At 45.7% G+C, this 26109-nt stretch overlaps 14 protein-coding genes across 14 annotated transcripts; 8 read left to right on the forward strand and 6 right to left on the reverse strand.

The window, feature by feature from the left end:
- Positions 1-22: 22 nt before the first annotated feature.
- On the reverse strand, positions 23-1260 carry TRUGW13939_01508 (uncharacterized protein; the record flags this gene model as incomplete). The annotated part of the gene is made up of 3 exons (XM_035484708.1): positions 23-793; positions 861-913; positions 1011-1260. Coding segments are annotated over 3 exons (1074 nt in total), but the record flags the coding sequence as incomplete, so codon positions are not given.
- Positions 1261-1837: 577 nt separating this feature from the next.
- TRUGW13939_01509 (uncharacterized protein) lies at positions 1838-3340 on the reverse strand (the record flags this gene model as incomplete). The annotated part of the gene is made up of 1 exon (XM_035484709.1): positions 1838-3340. The coding sequence occupies one exon, from the start codon at positions 3338-3340 to the stop codon at positions 1838-1840; it is 1503 nt and encodes a 500-aa protein (XP_035340602.1).
- A 236-nt stretch (positions 3341-3576) lies between these two features.
- Positions 3577-4403, reverse strand: TRUGW13939_01510 (uncharacterized protein; the record flags this gene model as incomplete). The annotated part of the gene is made up of 2 exons (XM_035484710.1): positions 3577-3972; positions 4017-4403. The coding sequence occupies 2 exons, from the start codon at positions 4401-4403 to the stop codon at positions 3577-3579; spliced, it is 783 nt and encodes a 260-aa protein (XP_035340603.1).
- A 3193-nt stretch (positions 4404-7596) lies between these two features.
- TRUGW13939_01511 (uncharacterized protein) lies at positions 7597-8259 on the forward strand (the record flags this gene model as incomplete). Its single annotated transcript, XM_035484711.1, has 1 exon — positions 7597-8259. The coding sequence occupies one exon, from the start codon at positions 7597-7599 to the stop codon at positions 8257-8259; it is 663 nt and encodes a 220-aa protein (XP_035340604.1).
- A 523-nt stretch (positions 8260-8782) lies between these two features.
- On the forward strand, positions 8783-9421 carry TRUGW13939_01512 (uncharacterized protein; the record flags this gene model as incomplete). Its single annotated transcript, XM_035484712.1, has 1 exon — positions 8783-9421. The coding sequence occupies one exon, from the start codon at positions 8783-8785 to the stop codon at positions 9419-9421; it is 639 nt and encodes a 212-aa protein (XP_035340605.1).
- Positions 9422-9487: 66 nt separating this feature from the next.
- On the reverse strand, positions 9488-10465 carry TRUGW13939_01513 (uncharacterized protein; the record flags this gene model as incomplete). Its single annotated transcript, XM_035484713.1, has 1 exon — positions 9488-10465. One exon carries the CDS (start codon positions 10463-10465, stop codon positions 9488-9490), a length of 978 nt encoding a protein of 325 aa, XP_035340606.1.
- An 805-nt stretch (positions 10466-11270) lies between these two features.
- Positions 11271-12491, forward strand: TRUGW13939_01514 (uncharacterized protein; the record flags this gene model as incomplete). The annotated part of the gene is made up of 1 exon (XM_035484714.1): positions 11271-12491. The coding sequence occupies one exon, from the start codon at positions 11271-11273 to the stop codon at positions 12489-12491; it is 1221 nt and encodes a 406-aa protein (XP_035340607.1).
- An 817-nt stretch (positions 12492-13308) lies between these two features.
- On the forward strand, positions 13309-14364 carry TRUGW13939_01515 (uncharacterized protein; the record flags this gene model as incomplete). The annotated part of the gene is made up of 1 exon (XM_035484715.1): positions 13309-14364. The coding sequence occupies one exon, from the start codon at positions 13309-13311 to the stop codon at positions 14362-14364; it is 1056 nt and encodes a 351-aa protein (XP_035340608.1).
- A 370-nt stretch (positions 14365-14734) lies between these two features.
- On the reverse strand, positions 14735-15262 carry TRUGW13939_01516 (uncharacterized protein; the record flags this gene model as incomplete). The annotated part of the gene is made up of 1 exon (XM_035484716.1): positions 14735-15262. One exon carries the CDS (start codon positions 15260-15262, stop codon positions 14735-14737), a length of 528 nt encoding a protein of 175 aa, XP_035340609.1.
- Positions 15263-15818: 556 nt separating this feature from the next.
- TRUGW13939_01517 (uncharacterized protein) lies at positions 15819-16455 on the forward strand (the record flags this gene model as incomplete). Its single annotated transcript, XM_035484717.1, has 2 exons — positions 15819-15879; positions 15938-16455. The coding sequence occupies 2 exons, from the start codon at positions 15819-15821 to the stop codon at positions 16453-16455; spliced, it is 579 nt and encodes a 192-aa protein (XP_035340610.1).
- Positions 16456-17449: 994 nt separating this feature from the next.
- Positions 17450-18014, forward strand: TRUGW13939_01518 (uncharacterized protein; the record flags this gene model as incomplete). The annotated part of the gene is made up of 3 exons (XM_035484718.1): positions 17450-17481; positions 17539-17737; positions 17793-18014. The coding sequence occupies 3 exons, from the start codon at positions 17450-17452 to the stop codon at positions 18012-18014; spliced, it is 453 nt and encodes a 150-aa protein (XP_035340611.1).
- A 1665-nt stretch (positions 18015-19679) lies between these two features.
- TRUGW13939_01519 (chitin synthase I) lies at positions 19680-22572 on the forward strand (the record flags this gene model as incomplete). Its single annotated transcript, XM_035484719.1, has 4 exons — positions 19680-19817; positions 19872-21935; positions 21989-22492; positions 22558-22572. 4 exons carry the CDS (start codon positions 19680-19682, stop codon positions 22570-22572), a joined length of 2721 nt encoding a protein of 906 aa, XP_035340612.1.
- A 578-nt stretch (positions 22573-23150) lies between these two features.
- TRUGW13939_01520 (uncharacterized protein) lies at positions 23151-24386 on the reverse strand (the record flags this gene model as incomplete). Its single annotated transcript, XM_035484720.1, has 2 exons — positions 23151-23834; positions 23892-24386. 2 exons carry the CDS (start codon positions 24384-24386, stop codon positions 23151-23153), a joined length of 1179 nt encoding a protein of 392 aa, XP_035340613.1.
- A 328-nt stretch (positions 24387-24714) lies between these two features.
- TRUGW13939_01521 (uncharacterized protein) lies at positions 24715-25761 on the forward strand (the record flags this gene model as incomplete). The annotated part of the gene is made up of 1 exon (XM_035484721.1): positions 24715-25761. The coding sequence occupies one exon, from the start codon at positions 24715-24717 to the stop codon at positions 25759-25761; it is 1047 nt and encodes a 348-aa protein (XP_035340614.1).
- Positions 25762-26109: the final 348 nt, after the last annotated feature.

A 26109-nucleotide genomic window follows, 5' to 3' on the forward strand; every position in this document is an offset into this window, starting at 1 on the left:
TCAATCTTCAATGTCTTGTTACCTGCTCTAGCTCGCTGATTATTGCGTCCGTAACCTCCAAAGTACTTGCTGTGCCCTGAATATCTTTTGTCTTTATCCCAGCAGCCGACACGCGTTCGATAGCCTTCATTAAAGAATCTGCTGCTTGTGGCTCACCTAGCCATCGAAGCATTTCGGCCGCGGACCAAAAAGTTCCCACAGGATTCGCAATGCCCAGTCCCGTAATATCGGGAGCGCTTCCGTGGATGGGCTCAAACATACTCGGAAATCGCCTCGTTGGATTCAAATTGCTCGACGCGGCGACTCCAATACTTCCAGCGAGTGCGGCAGCCAGGTCAGAGAGAATGTCTCCGTGTAAGTTGGTGGCGACAATTGTGTCCAAGGTTTGAGGTTTCAATACCATGCGAACCGTCATCGCGTCAACGAGCATTTTGTCTGTTTCCACCTGCGGGTATTCTGTAGCGAGCTGGCTGAAAACCGTGTCCCATAGGACCATGCCATATCGCTGTGCATTACTCTTTGTGACCATGGTCAATTTCTTTCGTGGCCGAGATGCGGCCGTTTCAAAGGCAAATCTCATTGTACGCTCAATTCCGCGTTTGGTAAATACGGCAACTTCGTTTGCAATGGTATCTTCGGTATCTTCATGTGTTATGCCTCCCTGTCCGGCATATTCCCCTTCGCTGTTCTCGCGGACTATTACCCAATCAAGGTCATCAGCGCCGCATTGTTTGAGTGGCGATGAAAGGCTTGGTAGGACACGAATCGGGCGGACGTTGACGTATTGACCCAGCTAATCTAAGGTGTTAACTTTTTCATTCCTTGTTATTTGTATGGGACATATCAAACTTGATTAGTACCAGCTTGCGGATAGGAAGAATAAGACCCCATAACGATATATGATCAGGAACATCTGTCGCGCCACAATTCAATACATTGTCAGCCAGATTTCAATTATATGAGACTTCTTCTACTTTTTCCATAACTGCAAAAGTTGCGCGGGGCCTTACCTGGTGAACCCACCGCACCAAAAAGTATAGCATCGTAGCTTTTCAGTGCCTCAAGACCGCCAGCAGGTATATATTCTCCCGTTTGTCGATATTTTTCTGAACTCCAGTCGAAGTGCTTGAATTGCAGAGTGAAGGTGCCAAATAGTTCTTCGATTCTCTTTAAGACTCGGATTGCTTGTTCAGTGACCTCCACTCCTATCCCGTCCCCTGGTATGGAGGCAATGTGATATGTTTTATTGTTGACAGCCATTGGTTCCTGAGGGCGCTTTCAATGGCTGGAACCTTTTCTCTTGGAAAGTTTTGTTTTCTTTTAAGAGAAAAAAAAAGGAAAGAGAGACAGAAAAGAAAATAGAAAGTATGGATTTTCACTAGGCCGCAATGGGCATATCCTTGTTATGGGAATACAATGATGAACCAATAGGAAATCCAATGCCAGGTCAAATTACATTTGCGTGTAGGAACTGACTTATTCGGAGATCAGGTATGGAACAGTGTTGAGCTGGAATTGCAATCCCGATAACACGGACCTCTATTTCCAGCCAAAAACTCCTTTGTGATCTCACTCTTAGATACGGAAAATGAACAAAGTCGTTTAAATTAATTTAATAGAAAGTATTCTAGCACCATACTTTTGCCTTTTGATACAACTTCCAAAGATCCATTATGATGGGTCGCAAATATGAGTCGTGGGTAGGCGGGAAAACTTCCCGAATACTACGCATGATTTTTAAAAGATAAATTACGCCCCCCTCTAAATCAATTGAAATTATAGATACTAATAAAACGTCAAACTAATTATAGTGTATGAAGCTATATGTATTGCACAATCAATGTGAATTTGTAGTTTCCACTAAAGGCCGCTTGTCCCAGTACGGCGGACCACTACTATTGTTCGCTCGATCTTTACACTGAGGGTTTTCTCGATCCTCGACGGTCCCTCCAGGCCATATTGGAATGAAACATACCTCGTCACTCTGACATTTTTGAGGGCACTCCCTCCAGACCGTCCATGCGAGATAATCGATCAGTTCTTGAATGGATGCGACAATGTTATTATATTCCTTCAAGTCTAGAGCGGAGCGGAGCGTGGTGCATATTGATGTTGTTACTGATTTGACTGCAACACTGGCAAGAGTTCCGGCGGGTTGGCTGGCTGTTAGAAATTGTGCAGCACACCGGTTGATTTCTGCGTTGAAATCTCTGTTATCAAAGTCGATAAAAGGTAGTAATACTCTTTCAATCTCGAGCTGTAGCGCATTTTTGGTGTCTAGCTTTCTCGAAACAAAATACCTGAGGTCATTGGCATAGCGGGTGATGATGAGGTCGGTGATATCCTGCCAGTTGTAAGAAATTTGACCGGGGTCATTGTCCATGACAAGTCGATGCAGATCTCGCTTCATGGGCTCCAATAATTTCAATGATAGGTTTTTGAGACGTGGAATTTCTGCCGACTCCTTAAAAAGGTCCAAAGTTGGGTAATTATATGCCGTGACAAAATGGTCATAATTCAGCTGGACACGGCCGCCTCCTATACCACCAAATCGCTCGGCAATCACCTTATATAGCCGCCACATCTCACCTCCTGCTGGTTTGGCAAAATTTCCATTCTCTGGGTGTGGTTTCCCCCTGAGAACATTGATCCGATGCATGTTGCGATCAAAGTCGCAGAGAATGACCTCGAATCCAGTTTCCATTCGTAGTAGGCCATCTATTCGACTGCCCCAGTCATTTCGAAATATATTACAAGCCGTGCTTGCTCTCTCCTGATCATCGTGGGAGTCCTTTATTGTATCGTTGAATAAAATTCGGTCTTGGGAGTCCAGAGTGCCCATTACTGATTTCCCAGCAGATATGCCGTCCACATAAAGAAGGCGGAGGTCCCTCGCTGCCTCATATGTGTGTAACCAGCCTCGAGGTACTTCTTCTGGCTTGAGAATGACCTGGTTGCTGTAACCTGAATGGCGCTCTGTAGTAGCAGCATGGGCCGAGTCGCTCGGACCCTTCATCCATATGTTGGCAAACCACAACGCATGCTCCGGTTCAAATGCGAGCCAGTTAGGCCCCGTTTCAGGCTCGATGGAATGAGAGCCATGGTAAAGGACGGTATGCTGGGGAACAGTCGCCAAGAAGAAGGACATGCCATTGTGGTTCCATGACGACCCCCATTGTCTCATCGACGAGTGGATGGCATTGAAGATATGGTTTGCATTCTGGAGCGGACTTGAACTAGCCGCCGACACGATCAGAAGCACCAATACAAGCAATCGCATCTCGGGTGAATTGTACAATGATACTGCAGAGTCGAGGAAGTGGAGATAGACTGAGTCCATCGGTGCATCGGCGAACAAGGACCCACTAGCGGCTTGGCTCGGCGCAAGTCCGAGAACCTCGTCATATCTAACTTATTCCTCGCAGGCGAGAATAGGAACAGAGGGCGAACTAATTCTGATGGTCATCTCGTTCTACTTCTAGTCTGCGGCTACTTAGTCCCAAACTCCGAGAAATTTGAGCCACGAAATACAATGAGTGCGTGGAACTTCCAATATATGTATATATATATTTGGGTTTATTGTTTCCAAAACACGGGAGCGTCTGTACAGCCTCTGCCATCGTCGTGCGGGTACCACTGCAAGTCTGACAGGGCTGTCTGTCCAAACAACTTTTTAGGCTTGCCCGGCGGCAAAGGCTCTCTCTTCCTACCATGAATAGTCATCAAGTGAAGATCTAATGCAAGTCTACCCTCAAGCAAGCGCATTCTCGCATGTTCAATCTCCGTTAGGGCACGATTTTCAACCTTCTTCCAACCATCGTCTAACATAGTGTCCGCGGACAATGGACCTAAAGTCCAAGGCACGTCCGACTCAAGTAGATCCCGTTGCATTGTGCGATTGGTAGGTACAAGTGTGCAACACTTGATGTTGGGCAAATTTTTGAGTGTCGCAATTCTATTCTGGTTAAGTCCCTGCACGAATTCAAGATACGGGGTACTAACGGATGCTCATATACCGGTGCAGCCAATTCCACTTTGCCATTATTGTACCATCTTACTGGGATTTCCATGAAACCAAGACACCAAATTGTCCAGTCGATTGCGAGATTTTTGAACACATCCAACTCACCCGCTAGTCTCATCTCCCTAGTGAGCAACATATCCTCTTCAGGATCCCATTCGAAATAAGGCGCATCGATCTCCAGATTCCAGTATGCGTTAAACAGAGGGGTGAGGTGGCGGAGTGCTTCTTCACGGGACTCGCGGTTTATTGAGAGAATGATTGGATGTCGACCACCGTAAGAAACCGGAGCCACGACATATTTCGACGAGCACAAAAGTCGTGGCCGCTGTGGAGGGGTTGGAGGCCGTTCATGCCTAAATTTGGCGACCAGCTTACCCATGGTGTTAGGTTTGGCTGTAGCCGGCGCTCGGAGAGCTAGGCGTGGAGGAGGGTTCCGCGTAATTAAGAGCGTTCGAGGGCCAGGGAGTGTATATAACCAGATAAGGTTACGAATTTCGCGGGGAAGCAAGAGAAAAGGGGTGAACTCTTCATTTGATGTCTTCATTATTACTAAAGAGATTATAGAAGCGGTGGTCGGTGTACCAGGAGTGCATTAGAATGATGAGGCTATATTAATTTTAATAATATGTGTTAGATGATAACGTATTTTATAAGCACCGCGGGCCACATAAGCGTGCCGGGCCACCCTTCCGATAAAATCGACTTACATTGACCAAAATGTAATGATTTATCCTATTTACTATATAATTTCTATATTAAATTGTTTGGACAGTATGTGCGAATATGACTAACCTGGTTATAATTAGAACAGGTCTGTGGCGCGTGCCTGCGTGCCCCCAAAGTGACTTTTAGATTAGGTAATTGTAAAGCTTTCTGGGCTGTTAATGCTGCTGCAGCAATCTTACGGCTTTCGGAAACTGTTAAAATCTTAGGTCTGTTTATAGGCCTACCCTGGGTTGTACGCTTTTGTTTCTAGTGATTGTTTGCTGTTTGTAGATTGTGGTTTTCTTGTGTAAGAATAGTAGTAGAATTTATTGTTAAAGAGTAATCTTTTATTAACTGGTCTAACGCGCGCTTGGTGGGCGAATTTGGATTAGTTGAATGATGTCTTATAAGTCGCTCTATTATTTTTGTTTGGTGGGTCAGGTTTTTGATATTATTTGGTGTTTTTAGTGACTAATTTGTAGAGGAATGACTTGTGCTTGGGGGGGTAGGTGTTTGCAATTGAATGTCAAGCTTAGATAGCACACGTTCTTGGTTAAATGGAGAAATGTCAGTTGCTGCAAAGCTGCTCTTAATATTTTGTATGGTATAGGCTTTATTCTGAATTTCTGAATATATTGTGAGAAAATTGTTTTTATTAATATGGTTGATACCGCAGCGCATTTGGTTCTTAACCGTCCGCCTATATAAGCGCTTAAGAACCGCGAAAATACCTATATCAAGTGGCTGAAGCAGGTGCGACGAGTGTGGCGGCATATATATAGGAATAATGTTATTCATAGTGCAGTACTGATTGAATTTGGGTGTAAGATGGCTGCTATATCTATCAAGAACTAGAACATGGTACCTTCTAACTGTAAACAGTCTTATATAAGGATCAAATATTTTTTAAAGCTATTCAATCCCGAGTTCGTCAGATGTCTAACCGTTTGGAGACTTAGTAATTAACTAATTAGGGGGTAAGCAGGGTAAATTATACTAGTTAAGCAGCTTGTTGACTAACTTTAATATAATAAGTAAAGGCAACGCGATCCTATGTGCACTTATATATTCCACAGCTGTGACCCATTCCTGATTTCTAGGCTATAGCAGATAAGGTTTTTCTTTGCGATCAGAGCTGCATATAACTTTTGTAGTAGATATGATATCTATAGAGAACCCAGTCTCGTCAAAATTCTAAATATCTTCTTCCTGGATTCCGTACTCGGCAAAAACACGCTCAAGATCATTAAAAAAGCTATTAATTATCGTTGGATCCTCGTATAAAGCGCGCTCATAATTATACTTGTGAATGTAGCGAGTCTGGAGGTTATGCTGATGTTTTAAATAATTGGTCACTTAGTATTTACTAATGGTAGGTGGTAAAGCAATAGAATTGTGTTTTGTAAGTAAGTAATTGGCTATTTATTTAATTATCGACGGTCTGATAGGGCAGCCTCGCTTATCTATGGAAAGAATCTATTCGCAAAACGCGATTTCTTCAGTTTCTGACAATTTGGTGTTGTTTGGACGTTTATATGAGCGGTGTAAGCGACCCTTGACTCTGGCTTGAAGCGTCGATCTTGGTACGCCAAAAGCACGTGTTGCTTCGTGTACACTGGTAATTTGTTCTTTTTTTAACGCGTTTATAGTAAGCTGAATTCTTCCTTCATTGTTTGATGGGATTTTTGCAGCGTTCTGAGACATATTGGTGTGGTGGCGCGATTTTCAAAATTATGTTGGGTTGAAACTGGGAGGAAATTGAGAGGGTGGCCCGGCACGCTTATGTGGCCCGCGGTGCTTATAAAATACGTTACGGGGTGCCGAGTCGGCTCCTAGTTGCCCAATTCACTGGAGCCAATAAAGGAGAAACACGTAGTATAACGAGGGGTTTGGATTCTTCAATATAGAGGATGGCCCCCATTCTACTAACTTTGGGGTAAAAATTACCGCTGCAAATCCAACAATATGATAGTTGATGGTTGGTCGATTGCCTAGCCGATTATTACACTACAGTAAACCCCCTCTAAAAGCAACTAGTTAAAACAGGGGAGCAATTTTCTTATAGAGAGGTTTTGCTTATGCCCAGGTGTGGCTAGGTAAAGCGGATTCATAAGAAGTAATATTTCAAGCCTTTTTAAATATTAGATTTACTTTTTAGGAGCTATATAACCTTTTTCCCCTCCCTTATTCTTAGTAACATCAATCACTAGAGGTAATGGTGGTTTGTAGATACCATTGATGTATATATCTATATATATTTATGTCAACATATATTATACCGACTGGCATAGAACAGAGAAGAATCCACTAAATCCTTTAAAGAAAACATTATTTTTAGTAAATTATTCCCTTTCTGTATGCAAATTTGCACGGGATTTCAATGTTGACATGGTGTCCTGTTGCTTGTGGCAAGGTTTTGGTTATATAAATGGTTGATTCCACTAGCTTTTACTGTCTTAGACACTACATATATTCATACTACAAGGCTCTTAGTTTTAGATTTTAACTTTATCTTATATAATCCTAACCTTATAACCACCAACCACTCCGAAAACAACTCCGAAAAGCAGTCCCAATATAAAGCTAAGACTAAATAATATTAATAATAAAACAATAAAATATAATTAGCACGTGGCAATAAATTTTATAAAATAAGTATTTAACAAAGATATCATAAGTAATTTTTGAAATTTTGACTTGTCGTTAAGCTCGATTTAGTCGGGCGTAGGCGCAGTTCTTCCTACACCTCTGAGTTTTTGTCAATTGAACCACCTATATTTACTCACACCAATCTTAGGATCATCCAATGTCTACGCATTTTGTTCCATTGATATTTTGCAGCTATGTCTGAGGCTACACGATACGAGATGAACGCAAGAACTTTCCTCTTGCCTCTCCGACTCACATTCGACCCTCCAGCACTTATCGGTCGTTGGGACAGGTCGCGTATATCGAACCCCATTTCATCACTCCCGGAGCGATTTGTTAGCTATTTCCACCGGAAGGATACAGTCCTGTACACTCTCGCGGTACGCCCCTATGAGCTAGAAGACGTCTATGATGTAATTTGGAAAGTCTGGTATCCCAGGCGGGACCTTCATCCAAAAGTAGACACTGTCTGGGATGGGTTCTTCTGCCAGCCGATGATGCCTGACACAAAGTGGTTTAGGAAAGTTGACTTGGCGCAAATTGTTGATTTTCAGGAACAGTTGGTCAAAGCTGTGGATGCGCATGAGAAGAGCGAGGCGGACGTGGGGAAGAAGCTGGATGATTTGTTGAGACATGCTTTCATTGTTCTTGATAAGGAGGAATGGGAAACGGATGGAGTGCTGATTGTTTGTTGTGAGGAGAGTCTATTAGAGCTTGGATTGGAAAATGAAGGCGGCCAGGCTGTAGAAGGAACGGATGGCTGGTTTGCTTTTAGCAAGGGTCTGGAGGATGTTGTCAAGATGGTGATTTGTGATCCTGAAAGAAAGAAGGCTCTTGCACCGGTTCTGGAGAAGTATCGAGCGCCAAAATTTCGTATATGAGTGTGCCTTCTATTAGCCTTGTGGCCAGTGTCCTATCGCTAAAATCTGCATCACAAACTTAAAATTTTATATTAATTTAATCCTATACTGTCAAATAATTTTCAATTAAGATGGAATAAATTTAGTATTGAATAGAAGAATACCTAAATAAAAGAAGCGGCTTATAATATTTCTTATAGTAAGACGACATGGCTGCCGGAGTTGTTAGGCTGTAAACCATAGCGACGGGAATGTTTTGAAATGGAGCAAAAATTGACCGAACGGCGTGTCTGCAAATCCTCATTTAAAAAGAGAGACAGACACCTGGTGGTGCAGCAGGCGTGGTGGAACAATCAGGGAAATCAAGCATCCCTCCCAGGCCGGGAGATGACGTCAACGGTATTGGATACATGTGAAAGTCGCCTATTCTACCTGGAATTATGTCGTCTTCTTCATTTCCAAGTTTGTCCCCATCGTAAAGATCCCTTTAAAAGCCGGAAAAAATTATCCGGCCAACCACACCTGCTTCTAAAACTCTTAAGCAATGGACAAGCAGCCATCTACAAACCCATTCCCCCCATCCTCGCGCATCATTTCTACCCATGACTCTACAACTGGTCGTGCAGTCTTCAGTGATATCTCTGAAAAGCCCCCAATCGGATGTTCACCATGCTCTGTGCCTGGTAGCGAGTCATCGCGGAATGTCAGGCTATACTCGACCAATACATTCCCTGTAAGCGGTCTATCACCGCCATCGGACGTGACAGCGGAAGAAAATGCCAATCGGGATCTCAAGGCTTATTTGTATGAGCTTGAGCATCCTTCGCCCCCGGATGGCTCCAATCTTAGCCACACGTTGTGCCGCATATTCGAGATCCCCCCGGAGGACGAAGGGCGGATGCATAGAACTATCAGTTTCGACTACGGAGTCGTACTAGATGGCGCCATTGAATGGGAACTTGATTCCGGCGAAAAGAGAATAATGAGAAAAGGTGATGTCTCGATCCAGCGAGGAACAGCGCATGCGTGGAAGAACGTCACTCCTATCGAGGAAAACAACGGCTGGGCAAGAATGTTCTTTGTCATCCTGTCGAGCGAGAAGATCACGATAAAAGAAGGCAGAGAACTTGGACATGGCGTTGGGCTGCCGAGGCTTGCGGATTCGGCGAAAAGTCCCTATTAGAGACTTGCTGAGAATTTCTCTTGGGGGTCCTTTTCGATTTCTGGTTCCCAAGTGTATTGTTATTTTTTAGATTTGTTGCTTCTGAATGCTTTCAATTTCGGTCATCACTTCTTGTAATGAACCAATGTGTTTTGCATCTTTCGGTATATCCAAAGTAGTATCCTCACGGGATATCAGAAGGCTATGCCAGCCTGCATCTATCGCACCAGTATAGTCTTTTTGTGCGTCATCACCTACGTGAATGCGAGTCCATTCAACACTATCACCGGGGAATCTAGAGACATCTATCATGGGGAGACACTGTTCGGCCTGTCTCGCTGCAACGTCGTAAATAAGACGGTTTGGCTTTTCCTGGCCGGCTTCGTAGCTCGTTATTATCATATCAATGTCGTTTTCCATGGGCATGGGGTTTCGACCATCGTCAATGCCGAGCTGCTCAAATCCCGGGAGTTCCATACTCGACCGGTCCCTATCAGCACGGACATTACCTATCGACAAGCCAAACGATTTGAGAATAGCGGGAACACGATCATCCGAATTGGAAATGACTCCTGTAACAACATGATCAAATGCACCTTTGGCCATCTTGAACGTTTTGAGGTCTCTAAAGAAAGGCCGAACATCGTCATATAGCGCGTAGCCCTCGTCACTGGCAAAGACATCAAGCAACTTCTCGACCATCCCGTGCGGGAGGTCTTTAATTTCGTCATCGAGTACTTTTGCAAATGTCATTTTGATCAAGTCACTCCACCACTGTCGTGGGCCTTGGTAGCGTCCACGGAGCACCTTTTCCCGTCCATAGTTTGGATATGCTTTGCTTTGAGCTTTGAACGCGGTCTTGAAAGCAGCTTTCAGCCTTTCATCGGTCACCTTGGATTTGGGCAGCCCAAACGAGTGGGCGATGGAAGCATATAGCTCTGGAACAGGTCGCCGCGGGTGGAAGAGAGTAGAAAACGCATCGAACGTAATGAGCAGCGCCTTATCACATCCTCTAGGACTCTGGATAGCGGACATGCGCCGGAAGTTATTGGGAAGAGAGCGCATACTTCTGTAACGGATTCAGCGTTGTCGTCGGTAATAAAAAGTATTCATGTTGAGCGCACCAACAGTGGCTGTCATAAGCTAGCTCTATTGGGAATAGCGGTATTCAGGTAACGATTGTGTAATACAATACAACACCTCGATACGCTAGGTTATTGATGCCTCTGTGAGTCTCCTACACCTCATAAGTTCGGTGTATGTCACAATATCCAATAAGCCGTTTCATCAAAACTCAGAATATTATTAAAAATCTTAGGGTCAGGGTTACCAGGACCGTCACATGAACGAGGTGTAATACAGAACCGGAAGCGGAGGCGGAAGCGGGAGCGGACCAACTATCTAATATGACCAATACCAAGAATCCCCACGAAGTATAGCATAAGTGTCGCATGTACTCTATTCAACGACTACTTTTCATTACAGATATATCCTGTACAGCAGCGATTATGAATAACATTCACTCTTATTGCGGTATTTGAATATTCTGTATACTCTATTTTTATATCATATAGCAAATAACTAGCTGATGGCGGGTCCCTGTTGCCCTAGAATAGGGCGTAAATAGGCCCCGCCAACAGAAGCGGATAGTAGACCAGGGCTTGATTTAACTCGTCGGCGATCAATAATTTCGATGTTGATACGTGGAAGTGTTCAACTCGCTAAATAAAGAGCAGGACAAGTCAAATAACACCTTTATAAAAACCTTTGTTTCGTCGTGCGATTGCAGCGTTCTGCAGGACACAAATCCTATTCTAAATATCTGTATCAGGACTTCCTTTTTTTTAACCTTCATCCTTAAGGATTGGCCATGATGCCGGATCCCAAACCTTCTCATTCCCAAAGCTACCCAGACACGGATGGATATTTCGGCCAGTTTGGCGGTAATCACTATCCACCTGAGGTTCGACCGGCGCTGGAAGAACTACGTAGCACTTATGAGGAGCTGCGTCAGTCGCCAGATTTCCAGCACGCTCTCGACAAGGCGCGGATTGGACTTCAAGGGCGGCCAACCCCAGTGCACTATCTCGAGAACATCTCGAACCAAGTCGGAGGCGCTCGGATTTTTGTCAAACGGGAAGATTTGAACCACACAGGCGCACACAAAATCAACCATTGCGTTGGTTTCGCACTTCTTGCAAAGAAAATGGGCAAGACCAAGCTGATTGCCGAGACCGGAGCCGGTCAACATGGCGTGGCGCTCGCAACCGCAGCAGCCTATTTTGGTCTTGAATGCGAAGTTCATATGGGCGGAGTCGATGTTGGGAAGCAGAGTTCAAACGTCGGTCGCATGCAGCTTCTCGGTGCACAGGTGGTATCAGCAACCGCTGGCCAGTCTGCGCTGAAGGAAGCGAGCGACTCTGCATTTGATTCATATGCCAAACAACATGAACACGCGCTGTATGCAATTGGATCGGCTATTGGGCCACATCCTTTCCCCATGATTGTTCGAGATTTCCAGGCTGTGGTTGGTCAAGAAGCCCGCGAGCAATTTCTTTCAATCACCGATGGCAGCTTACCGGACCATGTGGTCGCCTGTGTCGCGGGGGGTTCGAATGCGATGGGTATGTATTCCGGCTTCATTGATGATTCGGAAGTTGTCCTGCATGCAGTGGAACCGCTTGGTAAATCCGATCAACTTGGCCAGCACGCAGCAACGTTATCGTACGGTAGACCGGGGACGTTGCATGGCGCCCGATCAGTCGTGCTACAGGAAGATGATGGCACGCCTGCCCAAGTCTCATCCGTGGCATCTGGACTTGTCTATCCTGGGATAGGCCCAGAGATGGCGCTGCTGCATGAAACTGGCCGGATTTCCGTCGCGAGAATTTCCGATGAAGAAGTCATCAGTACCTTTTTCCGCATGGCAAAATTCGAGGGAATCATCCCTGCTCTAGAAAGTGCCCATGCTTTGGCGTTTGCAATCCAGTTGGCATCGCAACGTCCTTCGTCCGAACGGATACTGGTTAATCTTTCGGGTCGCGGTGACAAAGATGTCGACTACGTGCTTGAAAATTATGGGACTGGTTAAATAATTGCCAGGGTAGGCTTGTCATGAATGGATGACGATTATCGCTACTCGAGCATGAGGCTTTTTGTATGGGAATAGCTCTACGGTGCAGTTGATAGATGTTGATATGAATTTAGCGCATTTTTATTAGCCAATCAATCAATTGGTCTCAATAAAGAAAGAGATAAAGATGTATAAAGTGTAAAGTCATCTATTTTTCATGTGCTCCAGACGTATATTTTGTGCGAAGTTCTCGAATGCCAGGGATATCAGGGCCTGTGTTTTAGTAATTTGGAATTATTCAATATCCGATGTATAATTGTAGATCAGTTGGACCAGGCTATTCCTAGTCAATATCGACACCCTCAATGTCTTCATCTTTGAGGAATTTAACTATATTGTCGGCGAACTTGTCTCGTTCTGGAAGTCATTCAAAGCACACTATTCGAAATCATTGAAGTGTGTAAATGAGGTGCCTTCTTTTGTTCCTCAGTATAAAAACTATTGAAACCAATCAACCTTTATCAAGGCTAATTCCAATGTATTACTATTTTAGGACTAGAAGCTGCACTAAATTTTTAGTGTTTCCGGGGAGATGAAGATGAATCGATGTGTTGTCAGCCACTTCCTTCTATTAATTTAAAGAGAAAGGCTTGACGAACTGTTTAGTTCAGACAATAATCGAACGATTAACACAATTTTGATTCAATAAAGTTGCAGTGGCTTTGATTGGTGGTCCACCAAGTCCTGCTACACGCTCTGATACGAGCCCAGTCAGCAAAGTTAAAAATCGCCTCTCCATACATTTACTTTATTCCCAGAGACCTCAGAGAGCAGGATGACACATTTACCGACCGAAATACTTCTTTTGATCGTGGATAGCACTGTGAAAAATCCAGGCACAAACCTTGTATACGCGGCGAATGATCCGGTTACAACGACACTGTTTAGCCTCGCTCTGACATGCCGTGCCTTGTGTCTCAGAGCCACCCAGTTACTCTACTCGCGGTGCTTGTATATTCACTCGGACTGGCGGTTAAACTGCCTTATGAGAACTCTGAGTGACAGGTCATTGAATACCGGTTCCAAGACCTCGATCCTAGCAAAAGCCATTGCAAACCCTGGACTGGGCCTCTTCCTCGCCCCGTTTCCTGGAGATGACCTGGATCGGCCAGAAATCGTAAAGCAAATAATAGATTTATTTGACATTCTCGCGCCTCATTTGACGCGGTTGGCTATCGACATGCCTCTTCGTTCCATGTGGGCGGAAGAAGACTACAACAATATCCGACCAAGTCTTCGGCGTGCATTCGAGGGACTATCGAACCTGGAAGAATTCTCTTCAATACGAGACGAACTATTCTTACGATTAGAGCCATCGGGTAGACCAGAAAGACAACCGCCTATATGGGCAATGTGTTGGCCCAAGCTGCGGCGCCTTGCTTTATATAACCCTGACATTTCAAGCGAAAATTTCCTGAGAGCGCTGTGGAGCTGCCCGGGGCTAGAAAATGTTATTTTGGTGCGGTCAGATGGTATTGATCAAGCTGCACCTATTTCCTTTTTGTTATCAGAGTCTGAGAGTTATGTTTCAGCGCTGCCGGGGCCTTCGCAGAAACTGGAATTGAAATTCATCAACAGCGCTGAAGATAATGGATACTATGATAAGATATATCGAGATATATCCAGGGTGACAATGGATCCGATTTTTGCTATTCGTAACAAGGTTGCCAAAAAAGACACGTCGCGGTACCGTGAATTTCCAACTGTTGTCACGGTACCCAAATACTATGAACAAGTATATTCTAGCGAGATTGAAATGTGTCAGGAATGGGCCAAGGGCTATGTTATTAACGGTCGCTTATGGGATGTAACTGAATCTTCAGCGGAATGACCACAGAATGAATGCAAGCAATCTCAAACCTGTCTATTTTCCTATGCAAAAAAATCAAAAATATCATGTAACGCAAAGTACATGTTTTAGCAATAACCTAATTTCTAAACCATGGAAAATCGGTATCCAATTCTCTTCGGGCAATTTTCCGAGGCGGCAGCGAGCTTGCTAAAAATACAAAGTGACATTAACATGAAATTCATAGGTAGCAGACAACCGTGGAGTACAAGGGAAATATACTTACATATACTGTTTGAGTTACGCCTCATATCGTGACCATATGTTTTATTTCCTCGCCTTGGACGAAATTTCATGTCGATGAAAGGATACCCTGCCCGTTAGAGATGATTAGCCGGGTGTTTCAAGAGTATCAAAGAGAAATGCAGCTAAACAAACATGAAAGTCCACTCCAGTACGGCTGGTTCCGTGGTATTTCTTTCTTGATATGACCAATTAAGATATAAACAACATATCCACCAGGAACTGGCATTGCTGATGTTTGCTTCTCTTTCTTCCAAAGAAATAGCATGGGAGCAGCTGGTCCAGACTTGTGTTTACGTCTTATCAGAGACTCAAGCTCGGCTCGAAGGGAGTCGGATAGTTCAGATGTTGCTTGTTCGCCTCGGGACCGCCATGGCTCGCCCTCTGATCCATTATACGGAATTTGTATGACGACTTTGAGGTTACCGCTGGTTTGGCGCGTGTGGTTGAAGCACTCAAAAGTTGCGGATGCCTCAGGGACAGTGTTGGTAGAGCTCAAGGGTCTTGAAATTGTTGGTCGGCAGCTCTCTCGGATTTTTTGGCCTGTCGTCCAGGTTTCCTCTTCATGCTCGTCGTTGGCAAAGGAGATTACACGGCTGTTCCAAATAAGACCAAAGATATTTGAAGTGTCGTCCATGGTCAACGGTGATTGAGAAGTAATGTGACGAGAAGTAAGTTGACGAAAGCAGTACTGGTTGGCGAGTGAGGTTGTGATGAGAAAGATGGGACTACTCTGATAACTATACTTGTAGGCAGCCGTAGAAGGCAGCTTACATGTAGACCACGTTGGTCTAAAGGCGAAGTGAAAGAATCATAATTTAGTCATGACTTTCGAGTGTCATGGTCGGAAGAAATATATAACCCGTAAGGTCATGATATTCTGAGAGTTGAGTGGAGGATACTTTAGAAGAAAATACATTTTTTTCAATCAAATTCACTAATAATCTTCGGGTTTGTCCAGAGAAAGATGAGTAGTAGTTCTATTATTGTCAACATCTGTTTGCTTGTTGCTTGTTTGGGGTGCGGGGAGTCGGCCTCAGGCAGCAAGACCCACTCTCTTGATTATTGATAAGGACCAAACTCAATCAACTTTGATCTGTGAACAATTCTCACTGCTTCTTGCTGCTGCTTTTACGCCGCTATTTGTCTAGCAAAATTATCGCGATTTACCTCGCTTAAATCCAACTCCAACCATGGCCACGCCATCAAACCCCGCACCGGCATCGGTGCTCTTCGTCTGTCTTGGCAACATCTGTATGCAACTATGCCTCTATACAACCAATCGACCTCAAACTAACTGCTCAAAAACCAGGTCGTTCCACGATGGCCGAAGGCGTCTTTAGATCTCTCGCAGCCCCCCACCGCACATCTTTAATCGGCGACATCGACTCGGCGGGGACGGGCGCCTATCATGTCCATGATCCTCCAGACGACCGCACAATGAGCACGCTACGAGCACACGGAATAAAAAACTACAACCACGCAGCGCGAAAAGTGACAAAGGACGATTTCCGCACGTTTCACTATATTCTTGCCATGGATCAACATAACCTGCGAGACCTGCTGCGGTTGCGCGATAGTGTGCTTGCTTCGCAGAAGAAAGGGAGCAAGGGAACAACAACAACAGAGACAGAGCTTGCAGTGGTGCGATTGTTTGGAGACTTCAACTCGGATGGCACGCTGAACAAACGTGTCGGTGGAGGCAAGGAGATTGAGGATCCTTATTATGGCGGGATCAACGGGTTTGAGATGGCTTACGAGCAGGCAATAAACTACTCCAAGGGATTACTCTCGTATTTGGAAAACAAGAGTGCAGAAACGGCGAATTAATAGAGGAATTGCGCTTTAGGAAGTAGTTTGAGTGGTGACAAACTTTTACAAGCCACTGGTCAAGATGATTTATTTAGAAGATAGACGCGCTTTGTTCATGATTTGATACCCCATATCCGCAACATTGAACAGACATGAGTTATTCATAGGAAGTGTTGAGGCGGATGGCGTGAGTTCACGTTTTACACGTCAAATGTTGACGCAGGGGATACATATAGAACCCGACATCTGGATATGAATCAATTATATATTTACTAAAGAAAAAGTTTTTGCGTAATAGATTGATTAATTGATGTGAGACTGCTCGCAATGACGTATGTAGCAGTGCCAGTGCCTAAATGCAATTCGTTCAAAAATATACAAGTTGGATTATTCTAGGTTAACGAATAGAGCAATTCATAGCCCTGAAGACAGGTTATTTACCAAGGCAAGGATGGATGATATTTCTTGCATCGCAGATTACTTAGTTACAGTACAAGGCAAGATACTATGCTAGTAATTATCTCTTCTCCAGCCCGCCGGTATACCGACAGAATAGTGAAAAGACGGCTTCGCGTCGCTCGGTGATAGTGGCAGACCGAGGACACTGTACAGCATGGCATGTGCAAGCACAGGGGGCCTTGCTGCGAGATCCAAAGATGAGGATAATCAATGTTGTGTTCCGTGGAACACTTTCAGAGATTAAACTGAAAAGAACAGATACTACACTTGATCTAAGCCAGAATGGCAAAGAGAGCTGGAGAAGAAAAGAAAAGGAGGAAGAAAACAGAGCGCGCGCTCGCTGTTTTTATAGCCCGCCCGGCATGGTCTGTGCGCCCAGGCAGCCAGAGCCTCAGGCAGCAGCGGCCTGTTTTGCTGCTTTGCACCGTTTGCCCCGTTTGCTCGGAAGGGCACGTGATCGCACAACAGCGAATTTGTTTTTTTTGCTTCAGTTGTCTCTGCTCCTCGTATCTCTCTCTCCGTCAACAGTCACTACTATCGCCATCAATCAAAAATGCCTACCCACTTGAGCAAGACCAGAAAACAGTCAGTCTCTCTACCAACGCCCACCTCTTTCCCCCCTCATACTGACAACAACTCTAGCCGCGGCCATGTCTCTGCCGGTCACGGTCGTGTCGGAAAGCACCGCAAGCACCCCGGTGGTCGTGGTATGGCCGGTGGTCAACACCACCACCGCACAAACATTGACAAGTACCACCCTGGTTACTTCGGAAAGGTGGGCATGCGCCACTTTCACGTCCAGCGAAACCACGAGTGGAAGCCTGTTGTCAACCTAGACAAGGTCGGTAGTTGCTACAATCCTCTTTTTTTTCGCGTGACTTGCTCATTCTTTCTAGCTTTGGACCCTGCTTCCCCAGGAAACCCAAGACAAATACCTCTCCGAAAACGCTCCTCAAGACACCGTCCCCGTCATCGATCTCCTCCCCCTCGGTTACGCCAAGGTCCTCGGCAAGGGCCGTCTCCCTAATGTTCCCGTTGTTGTGAAGGCGCGATACGTCAGCAAGGAGGCCGAGCGAAAGATCACAGAGGCCGGTGGCCGCGTCGTGCTCGTTGCATGATTTTTTCGTTGAATCATTTGGAAGTGGAGGAAAGAACAAGATACCCAAAGCATGTCAAGATCGCTGGGGCGATAAGACATTGCGACTCATGGCCTACAAAAAGGCAAGGCGTTTCAGCGTGGTGGCTGGGCGATGATTCGATCGAATTAGCTTGAGGCTCTAGACAATTGAATCATTACCGAACAGACCAATGTGCGTTTCGTGCATTCTGCGAGCTGGTTTCCAGACTTGCGCCCCTGCAGCTGTGCGATTGCATGTGCAGTGTGGTATTAAACGCCGTCGGACCTCTGGTCCCTGTGGCTTACGTGTTCCATAGTTCTGGTTCCCACGGCTACTGTAGATGTTGCTCCATGGTTGGAGTGCGGCTGAAAGTATAGACTGTAAACCTTGTAGACCCTGTGTAAGTCGTAGACAATTTTCTTTTTTCGCCGATTATACATTAATTTATATGTGAGTGAAAAAACAACATGCGATAATTTTTCAAGATGGTTACATATATGTATGTGTGTAGTTGACATGCCATGTACACCAGTTGACGGCAAGGGGCGCTAAATACCACATGTGCCCTACGTGCAATATGCAGCAACTCCTGCCTTCAACTGGTACAGTCAACATAGTAACGATCTACTATTAAAGATATCCTGCACCGCCTCGATTCGCCATGCTGAGGCGCAGCGGTGGCCCTGGTGTGGTTATGTGGTTGGCCCGACAATGAGCCATGGCTCGCTCAAGGCAGCACCATTTCAGCTCTAAATATAGCATCTTTTTTTGATTTTTGATTTTTTTTTGTCATGTCTGGTAGACTACTGCAATCATACTAAGAATAAGAATAAGCTTACGAATAGGAAACAGAGTCCTATGTAGTAAATACTAAAATGTCTTAAAGCGTTGCAGCGGCCGATGACGTATGCAGCCAGGCGCCCAGTCAGACTCGGCTGCGAGTGACTGAAAGGCTGTGCTCATTCTTTAACTTGTGACTTGCATCCTATCCTGTCCTTTCCATGTCCAGCGAAAACCGAACAATCTCATTATTACTTCCCCCTTCATCCAAAAAAGAACCTTTCTATCTCATACTACTACTACTACTACTACTACTAATAAATAATCTCGGCTGAACTTGGCGCGGCGTCTCTTCGGGCCCTCCCACGAGTAGGCGCCGAATCACAGGCCTTTCCAGCAACACAGCGACACGATCAAATTTCCCCCAAGGACCATTGATCTGCGCAGCGCTTTCTCTCACCTGCTACGTACTCTGCTCTCGTTTCAGCACGAGTTCGATTGCAGACATGTCGTCCTACAACCGTTTAGGTCAGTATTTCTGTCTTTTCTCTTCTTTCACGCTGTCTCCTGCCCGTTGTTGTCGCGGCGCTGCATCATTGTTTACGCGGAGCCCCGTCGTGCTAGAAGCACTAGGTTGACGCTGAACTTTGGAGCTTGCGTGGTGTCTGTCTACTATCTAGCCTAGCTCAGGCCCCCTTCTCCCCCCTGGTCCCTTCGAAATATTTCGTATCTGGAAATCATTAATTGTGTGCTTGTTGCGCTGGCTGCTGCTCGCCGTGTCGCAATTCTGTCGTCCTGCGCGCATCCTGACCACACCTGCTACACGGGCGCTGACGAAAACAATCAATAGATCCTTTTGGTGATGACGGCAGTCATTCGCCCATCATGAATCCTCATCATCCTGACAATCGCACCCCGTCGCCTGCGCGGCCATTGAATCCATCGCTACACCCCTACCAACATGAAACAGAGTTTCAGCCTCTACAGATGCCCTCGACCGATCACCTCTTGGACCAGCCAACGGTATGTGTCGCAATTGACTACAAGAAAGAAAACACCGGCTAACCTAACCCAAAGTACTCGGTGGAAGGTATCAACAACTCCTATGGTCACAATGAACGATTCGAGGAGCACGTCCCGCAGACTTACCCTCACGAGTACACGTTACGCCCAGAAGACCACCATGACGCCTACTACAACCAGCCATACGAGCCGACAGGATCGCCTCATGATGACTATGATCTAGCAAACTACCCTGCACAACACCCATCTCCTTACCAGGATGACCGGGTCCCGATTTTGCAAAGCGACAACCCATACGGCCCCAATCCATTCGAGCCCCCCGCTTACCCGCAGCCTGGAGAGTATACAGATGATCCGCCGTTGCAAGCTGCGCCGTCTCCAAGTCCGACGCCTCTTCGAAGATGGAAAACAGTCAAGGAGGTGCAGTTGTTTCGCGGAAACTTGGTTCTCGATTGCCCGGTGCCACCCAAGCTGTTGACCCAGGTTCCCCATGTCCAGCCACCTGAGCGTGATGAGTTTACACACATGCGATACTCGGCCGCGACGTGCGATCCAGCCGAGTTCTACAACGAGCAATTTACGCTTCGACAGACCCTGTTTGCGAAACCGCGCCACACGGAACTTTTCATCGTCATTACCATGTACAATGAGGACGAGTTTCTGTTTGCGCGTACCTTGATCGGTGTGTTCAAGAATATCGAGTACATGTGCTCGAGAAGCAATAGCAAGACATGGGGCAAGGAAGCATGGAAGAAGATCGTGGTTTGCGTTATCAGTGATGGTCGTGCCAAAATCAACCCTCGTACACGCGCTGTACTAGCTGCTCTAGGTGTGTACCAGGATGGTATCGCCAAGCAAAAGGTCAATGGCAAGGACGTGACGGCCCATATTTACGAGTACACGACGCAGTTGGCGCTCCAACTCAAGGGTACACAAGTTTCCGTGAAAGGACGATCTGCCACTCCCGTGCAGATGGTATTCTGTCTGAAGGAGAAGAACCAGAAGAAAATCAATTCCCACCGCTGGTTTTTCCAGGCCTTTGGTCGCGTGCTCGATCCCAATATTTGTGTTTTGCTCGATGCCGGTACACGGCCTGGTCGGGATTCCGTTTACCATTTGTGGCGAGCATTCGACTTGGAGCCCATGTGTGGAGGAGCTTGTGGTGAAATCAAAGTCATGTTGGACAAAGGAAAGAAGCTCATCAACCCGCTGGTCGCGGCTCAAAACTTCGAATACAAGATGAGCAACATTCTGGATAAACCACTGGAATCAGCATTCGGTTTCATTTCTGTCCTGCCGGGTGCCTTTTCGGCTTACCGATACGTTGCGCTACAAAACGACAAGACTGGCCAGGGGCCGCTTGAGAAATATTTCGCTGGCGAAAAGATGCACGGTGCCAATGCCGGAATTTTCACGGCCAACATGTACCTGGCCGAAGATCGAATTCTTTGCTTTGAGATTGTCACCAAAAGAAATTGCCGCTGGCTTTTGTCATACGTCAAGTCTGCGAATGGCGAAACGGATGTGCCTGACCGTATGGCCGAGTTCATTCTACAGCGTCGTCGTTGGCTGAACGGAAGTTTCTTCGCCGCGGTCTATGCTATTGCCCACTTTTACGAAGTCGGAAGGAGTAGCCACAGTTTCATGAGAAAGTTCATGCTTGCTTTTGAGTTCTTCTTCCAGACAGTCAACATGCTCTTTTCCTGGTTCGCCATTGGCAATTTCTTCCTGGTTTTCCACATCCTGACAGAATATCTGGGTTCAGACGACCTTCTGGGAACTGCCGGTAAAGTCTTGGGTGTTGTCTTTGAGTGGATCTATCTTTGTACGCTGGTCGCCTGTTTCATCTTATCACTGGGTAATCGACCCCAGGGTTCGAATAAGTGGTACATGACCATGGTCTACTTTTGGGTGATTGTCATGATATACCTCACGTTTGCAGCAATCTTCGTCACTGTCAAATCGATTCAGGCAGACGTCGCTAAGGATGGTTTCACATTTAGTGATTTGTTTACCAACTCGCAGTTTTTTACTATTATTGTGTCTCTTGCTTCGACATATGTGATGTGGTTTGTTGCATCCTTGGTCTTTTTCGATCCATGGCACATGGTGACTTGCGTATGTTTCCTTTCCCCTCCCATATCTGACTGTGTACTGACCCCCGGGTGAAGCTCCTCCAATACCTGCTTCTGTCTCCGACCTACACAAATGTGCTCAACGTTTATGCCTTCTGTAATACTCACGATGTTACCTGGGGTACAAAGGGTGACGACAAACCCGAAAAGCTGCCTTCTGCCAACGTCAAGCCCGGCGGCAAAGTCGATGTCAACATTCCCCAAGATAGCAGCGATTTGAACGCCCAGTATGAGCTCGAACTTACCGCCTTTGCTAGCAAACCACCCAAGGAAGTGCGCATTGTTCCCGAGGCAGAAAAACAGGAGGATTATTACAAGGGATTCCGAAGTGGAGTCGTGTTGGTGTGGATCTTTTGCAACTTTGCCCTCGGTGCTGTGGTGTTGAGTACGGCCGGGTTGGAAAACCTTGACTCGAGCACCAGTTCTAGTGACACCGAAAACAAGCGGGCAAACATCTACATGTCTGTTATTTTGTGGAGTGTTGCTGGTCTGTCGTTGATCAAGTTCTTTGGCGCGATGTGGTTCTTGGTAGTACGCATGGTAAGACCTTTTTTTCCCCTACTATCAAAAAAAAATCGACAACAATACTGACACAAGCCTTCTAGTTCCGCGGCGTTTAAATTCGGCGATGAATTTTTTTTCTTTCTTGTTTCTTGATGAAAATTGTGCATTTGTTGTGTAACCTTGACTTGCTCCGTGTTTTGAGTAGCAGCAGTAAACTTGTATGACGGGGTTTACGACATGATACCATGAAAATGATGCCTTTCATCTTTCTTCTTTTATTTTGGGTTTGTTGTATACCTATACTGGTTGGGTTGTTCTGCAGTAGATGTATGATTTAGTGGATATTTCATCAATCAATAAATATCATTTTTTTATTCTAAGAGAATCTATATGTGCTTCTTTGACTCCATGCACAGCGCTATTCCCCCAAGAACAAGCGCCATGCCCAGATAGTTGAGAGGGAACGTCTTTGGCGGAAGGTGTTTCGGTATCCATTGTGTTTTCCTCTCCTTTTTGAAGCAGGGTGAGAGAATTCAATAGTGATGAAGATGAAGGGGTGTTTAATGATTTAATCCGGCCGCGGAGGAGTTGTTAGAGATGGTCCAGCTTGTCAGTGATTGGCTGAAAAGGGCACGTATATCAGTCTTATTTCAACACCTTGTTTTTAAACCTCATGACGTTATTTAGGTATCTACTACTTCCAAGTAGATTTCTCAACATTAAACTTCTGAAACTCCTCCCACTTCGCATTCTCGCCATACAGCAGACGAAGCGAGAGCCGCGCATCGAAGATGGCTCTCCATGGATAACTGCACGTACACCTGTAAACCAGCTCCGCGACTGGCGACGCGACAAGTTTGCTCGGGTATAATGTCAAGTCTTGCTGGGAGGATTTATTGTTGCCTATAGCCCGCCATGCGTCAATGAACATGCCGCGAAAGTCGAATATGGACTGCTTCACCGCTGCAGGCGCCGCCGGAGGAGCAATGAATTCCGGACTGACCACAAACCGCTCTACCGGCACTGTCTGCGCATAGCTCCAGTCGATGATGCCGGTAAGGTTAAATTCGTCATCAAACAGCATGTTGTTAAAATGGAGGTCTAGATGGCATAGAGGAAATGGGCCATTGACAAATTCCTCGGTGGCCATTGACGTAACGGCTGTCTCTAGCAGCCACAGCGCTGCTTCCCATTCTGCTTCGCCTCGGTGCTCCTCTAGAAGGGATCGTGTTTGGCCTTTTCGGAAGTGATAAAAGTACTCTAAAGAGGTAGAAAAGGGGCCGACATTTGCCAGATACCCTGTCATTGGGAATGGAAAAACCCTCAAGGATTCAACATCGTTCGGATCAGATTCCCCAGAGTGTGATATCCGGCCGATCTGGCTGAAACGTAATGTATCTAGCTCATGGAAGCATTCTGCGAACTAAGTAGCAACCTTTTTCTTGTACTCATTGGGCACAGAGGTAGCAAAGCGAGAGGGAAGCACATTTCCCGGAAGTGCTTCCATAAGAACATAAGAGTAGCCCAGTGGATTTTTGGACACTTCATACCCAAAAACAAGAGGCACTGGGATCTTTGTTTTTTCTCGAACCAACTTCATAGTTGCCACCTCACTTAGCAGGGAGGCTGATAAACTCTCATCATCGCTGTCATTCGCCGTGCTTTGGGACAACAGTATTCTCGCGATCCATTGTACAGAGTCGGAAAAGTCTAGAGCGACCACCACATTAAAAGCACCGCTGGTGAACCTCGTAGTATCCACGGAGCATTGGAGGGAGGGTTTGTTTTCCTTGTTTTCGCGATATTCTATCGCTTTGGAGCAGAGATATGCGAAATCGGCTTTTGCGAGCACTTCCTCTATCTTCTTGACATGGTCGCTTTCGCGGCCGAGATGTTGGAAAGAGGGCCAGTTTTGATTAACCGGAGTCATCGTTTATGAAATGAGCAGAAAAGAGACCGAAGGGCAATCTATATGAAGATTTGATGTAGTACATGCATGCAGAAAAAGAAGAAGTAGAAATCGGGTTGTTATTAGTAGTAATTAGTGAGGCTGACTTAGGGCGCTAAAAGCCCTTCAAGACTACAAGGCGTTCTCCGCTGGCGCCTAAACAAACTCTATATTAGTTTTTAATACTAGGAATTTCTTGCAATTCCATCTCATTAGAGCAGTCTTTCCTGAAAAGGCTAGCTGGTCTGCCCCGCGGACGGCATCCAACACTTCCCACAAGCTCTGTGCCACAACACCAATTTCCTCAGAAATGCCACTGCAGGCCCTACCAACCGAGGTCGTTTGCATGATATTCCGCTTCGTCGGAGCCCAACAACTCCTGAAAAACATACTTGTTTGCAAATGGTGGTATAATATTGCAGAACCGATTGCACTGGAGGATATCGTACTATCTGCCGATGCGCTGATCAAACTACCCAAGGAAGCACACGACAGACTTACAAGTTATGTGCAGAGCTTCACGCTCGATTTATATGCAGCACGAGATGAATTTGCGAAACAGAGTAATAAAAACTCGCCAGGACAAACAATAACGAGTATAGAATGGAGCGAAGCATTGGTCGACCAGCTGGAAAATGTCACGGAGCTACTACCTCGATGCAATCGCCTAAAATCCTTTTCTCTACGCCTTAAAACACAATTTGATCCCTCAAACCCGTTGATACCCCGTGATGATTACCTTTCGTTATGGTCACCAACTAAACTTGTAGACGTGTTCCAAGCCACCAACTTATTGCACCTCGTGATTGATACTTGCGGCTCGGAGATAAAAGGCCATATTTGTCCTGGAATTGCTCTTAGCATACCTTCGTTACGATCTGTACGTTTGCGAATGCAAAGAATTTGTCCCAGGATTTTGACTTTCCGGGCTGCCGTTACTCAAGATGGCCATTCAAACACATTGCCACTGTCAAAAGCAGAACAGCAGGACCCTATCCCTCTCGCAAAGATCGAGAGTATTATTATCAACACCAGCCTCAAAGAGTCCGACCAATTTAGTTGGGGGTATAGTCAACATTGCACAGAGTCCAAACGAGGATGGGACCTATTTGATGATATGGTAACCGCCGCCACTGAGATAGCAAAGCAATTTCCAACACTCAAAGTTATGCGGATATTGTGCCACAAACACCCGTGGCTCGAAATGATTACGTATGATTGTATTTCTGGGTCAAAAATGCTTATTTCTGAGGATGTAGGTTGGGATTGGGGTGACGATGGATGTGCGGACCCTGATGATGAAGAGATTTCTAACCAGGGATTTTCGTCTACCGACAGTGAAAGTAGCGAGGACTGAGTTTAGTGAAGCGGCAGGGTCACTTTAAATCATTAGATATACATCTGAGTTGCTTATGTATATCAGTCCAACTCACCCCCATTCTCGATACCGTCTGACCATAGCCTGGAAGGTCCCGTTTTGAGGCAGCAGAATGGTCTGATCGGACTTGATACAACTACATATTTAAGATTTATATCCTTGCTAATAGCTCATGTTTACCGGGACCGAGAGCAAATACTTCGCCTCCAGGTTGGTTTGCCAATTTTGTCTAGGGCTTCCTAGATATTTGTGTTTGATCCATGTCAATGTTGTGGCTGAGTTTCGACGATATTATGGCTACCCTGTTCCCACAATCAATTCCAGGCT

This window comes from Talaromyces rugulosus, chromosome I (assembly GCF_013368755.1).
Source record: "Talaromyces rugulosus chromosome I, complete sequence".
In the NCBI taxonomy this organism is placed as follows: domain Eukaryota; kingdom Fungi; phylum Ascomycota; class Eurotiomycetes; order Eurotiales; family Trichocomaceae; genus Talaromyces; species Talaromyces rugulosus.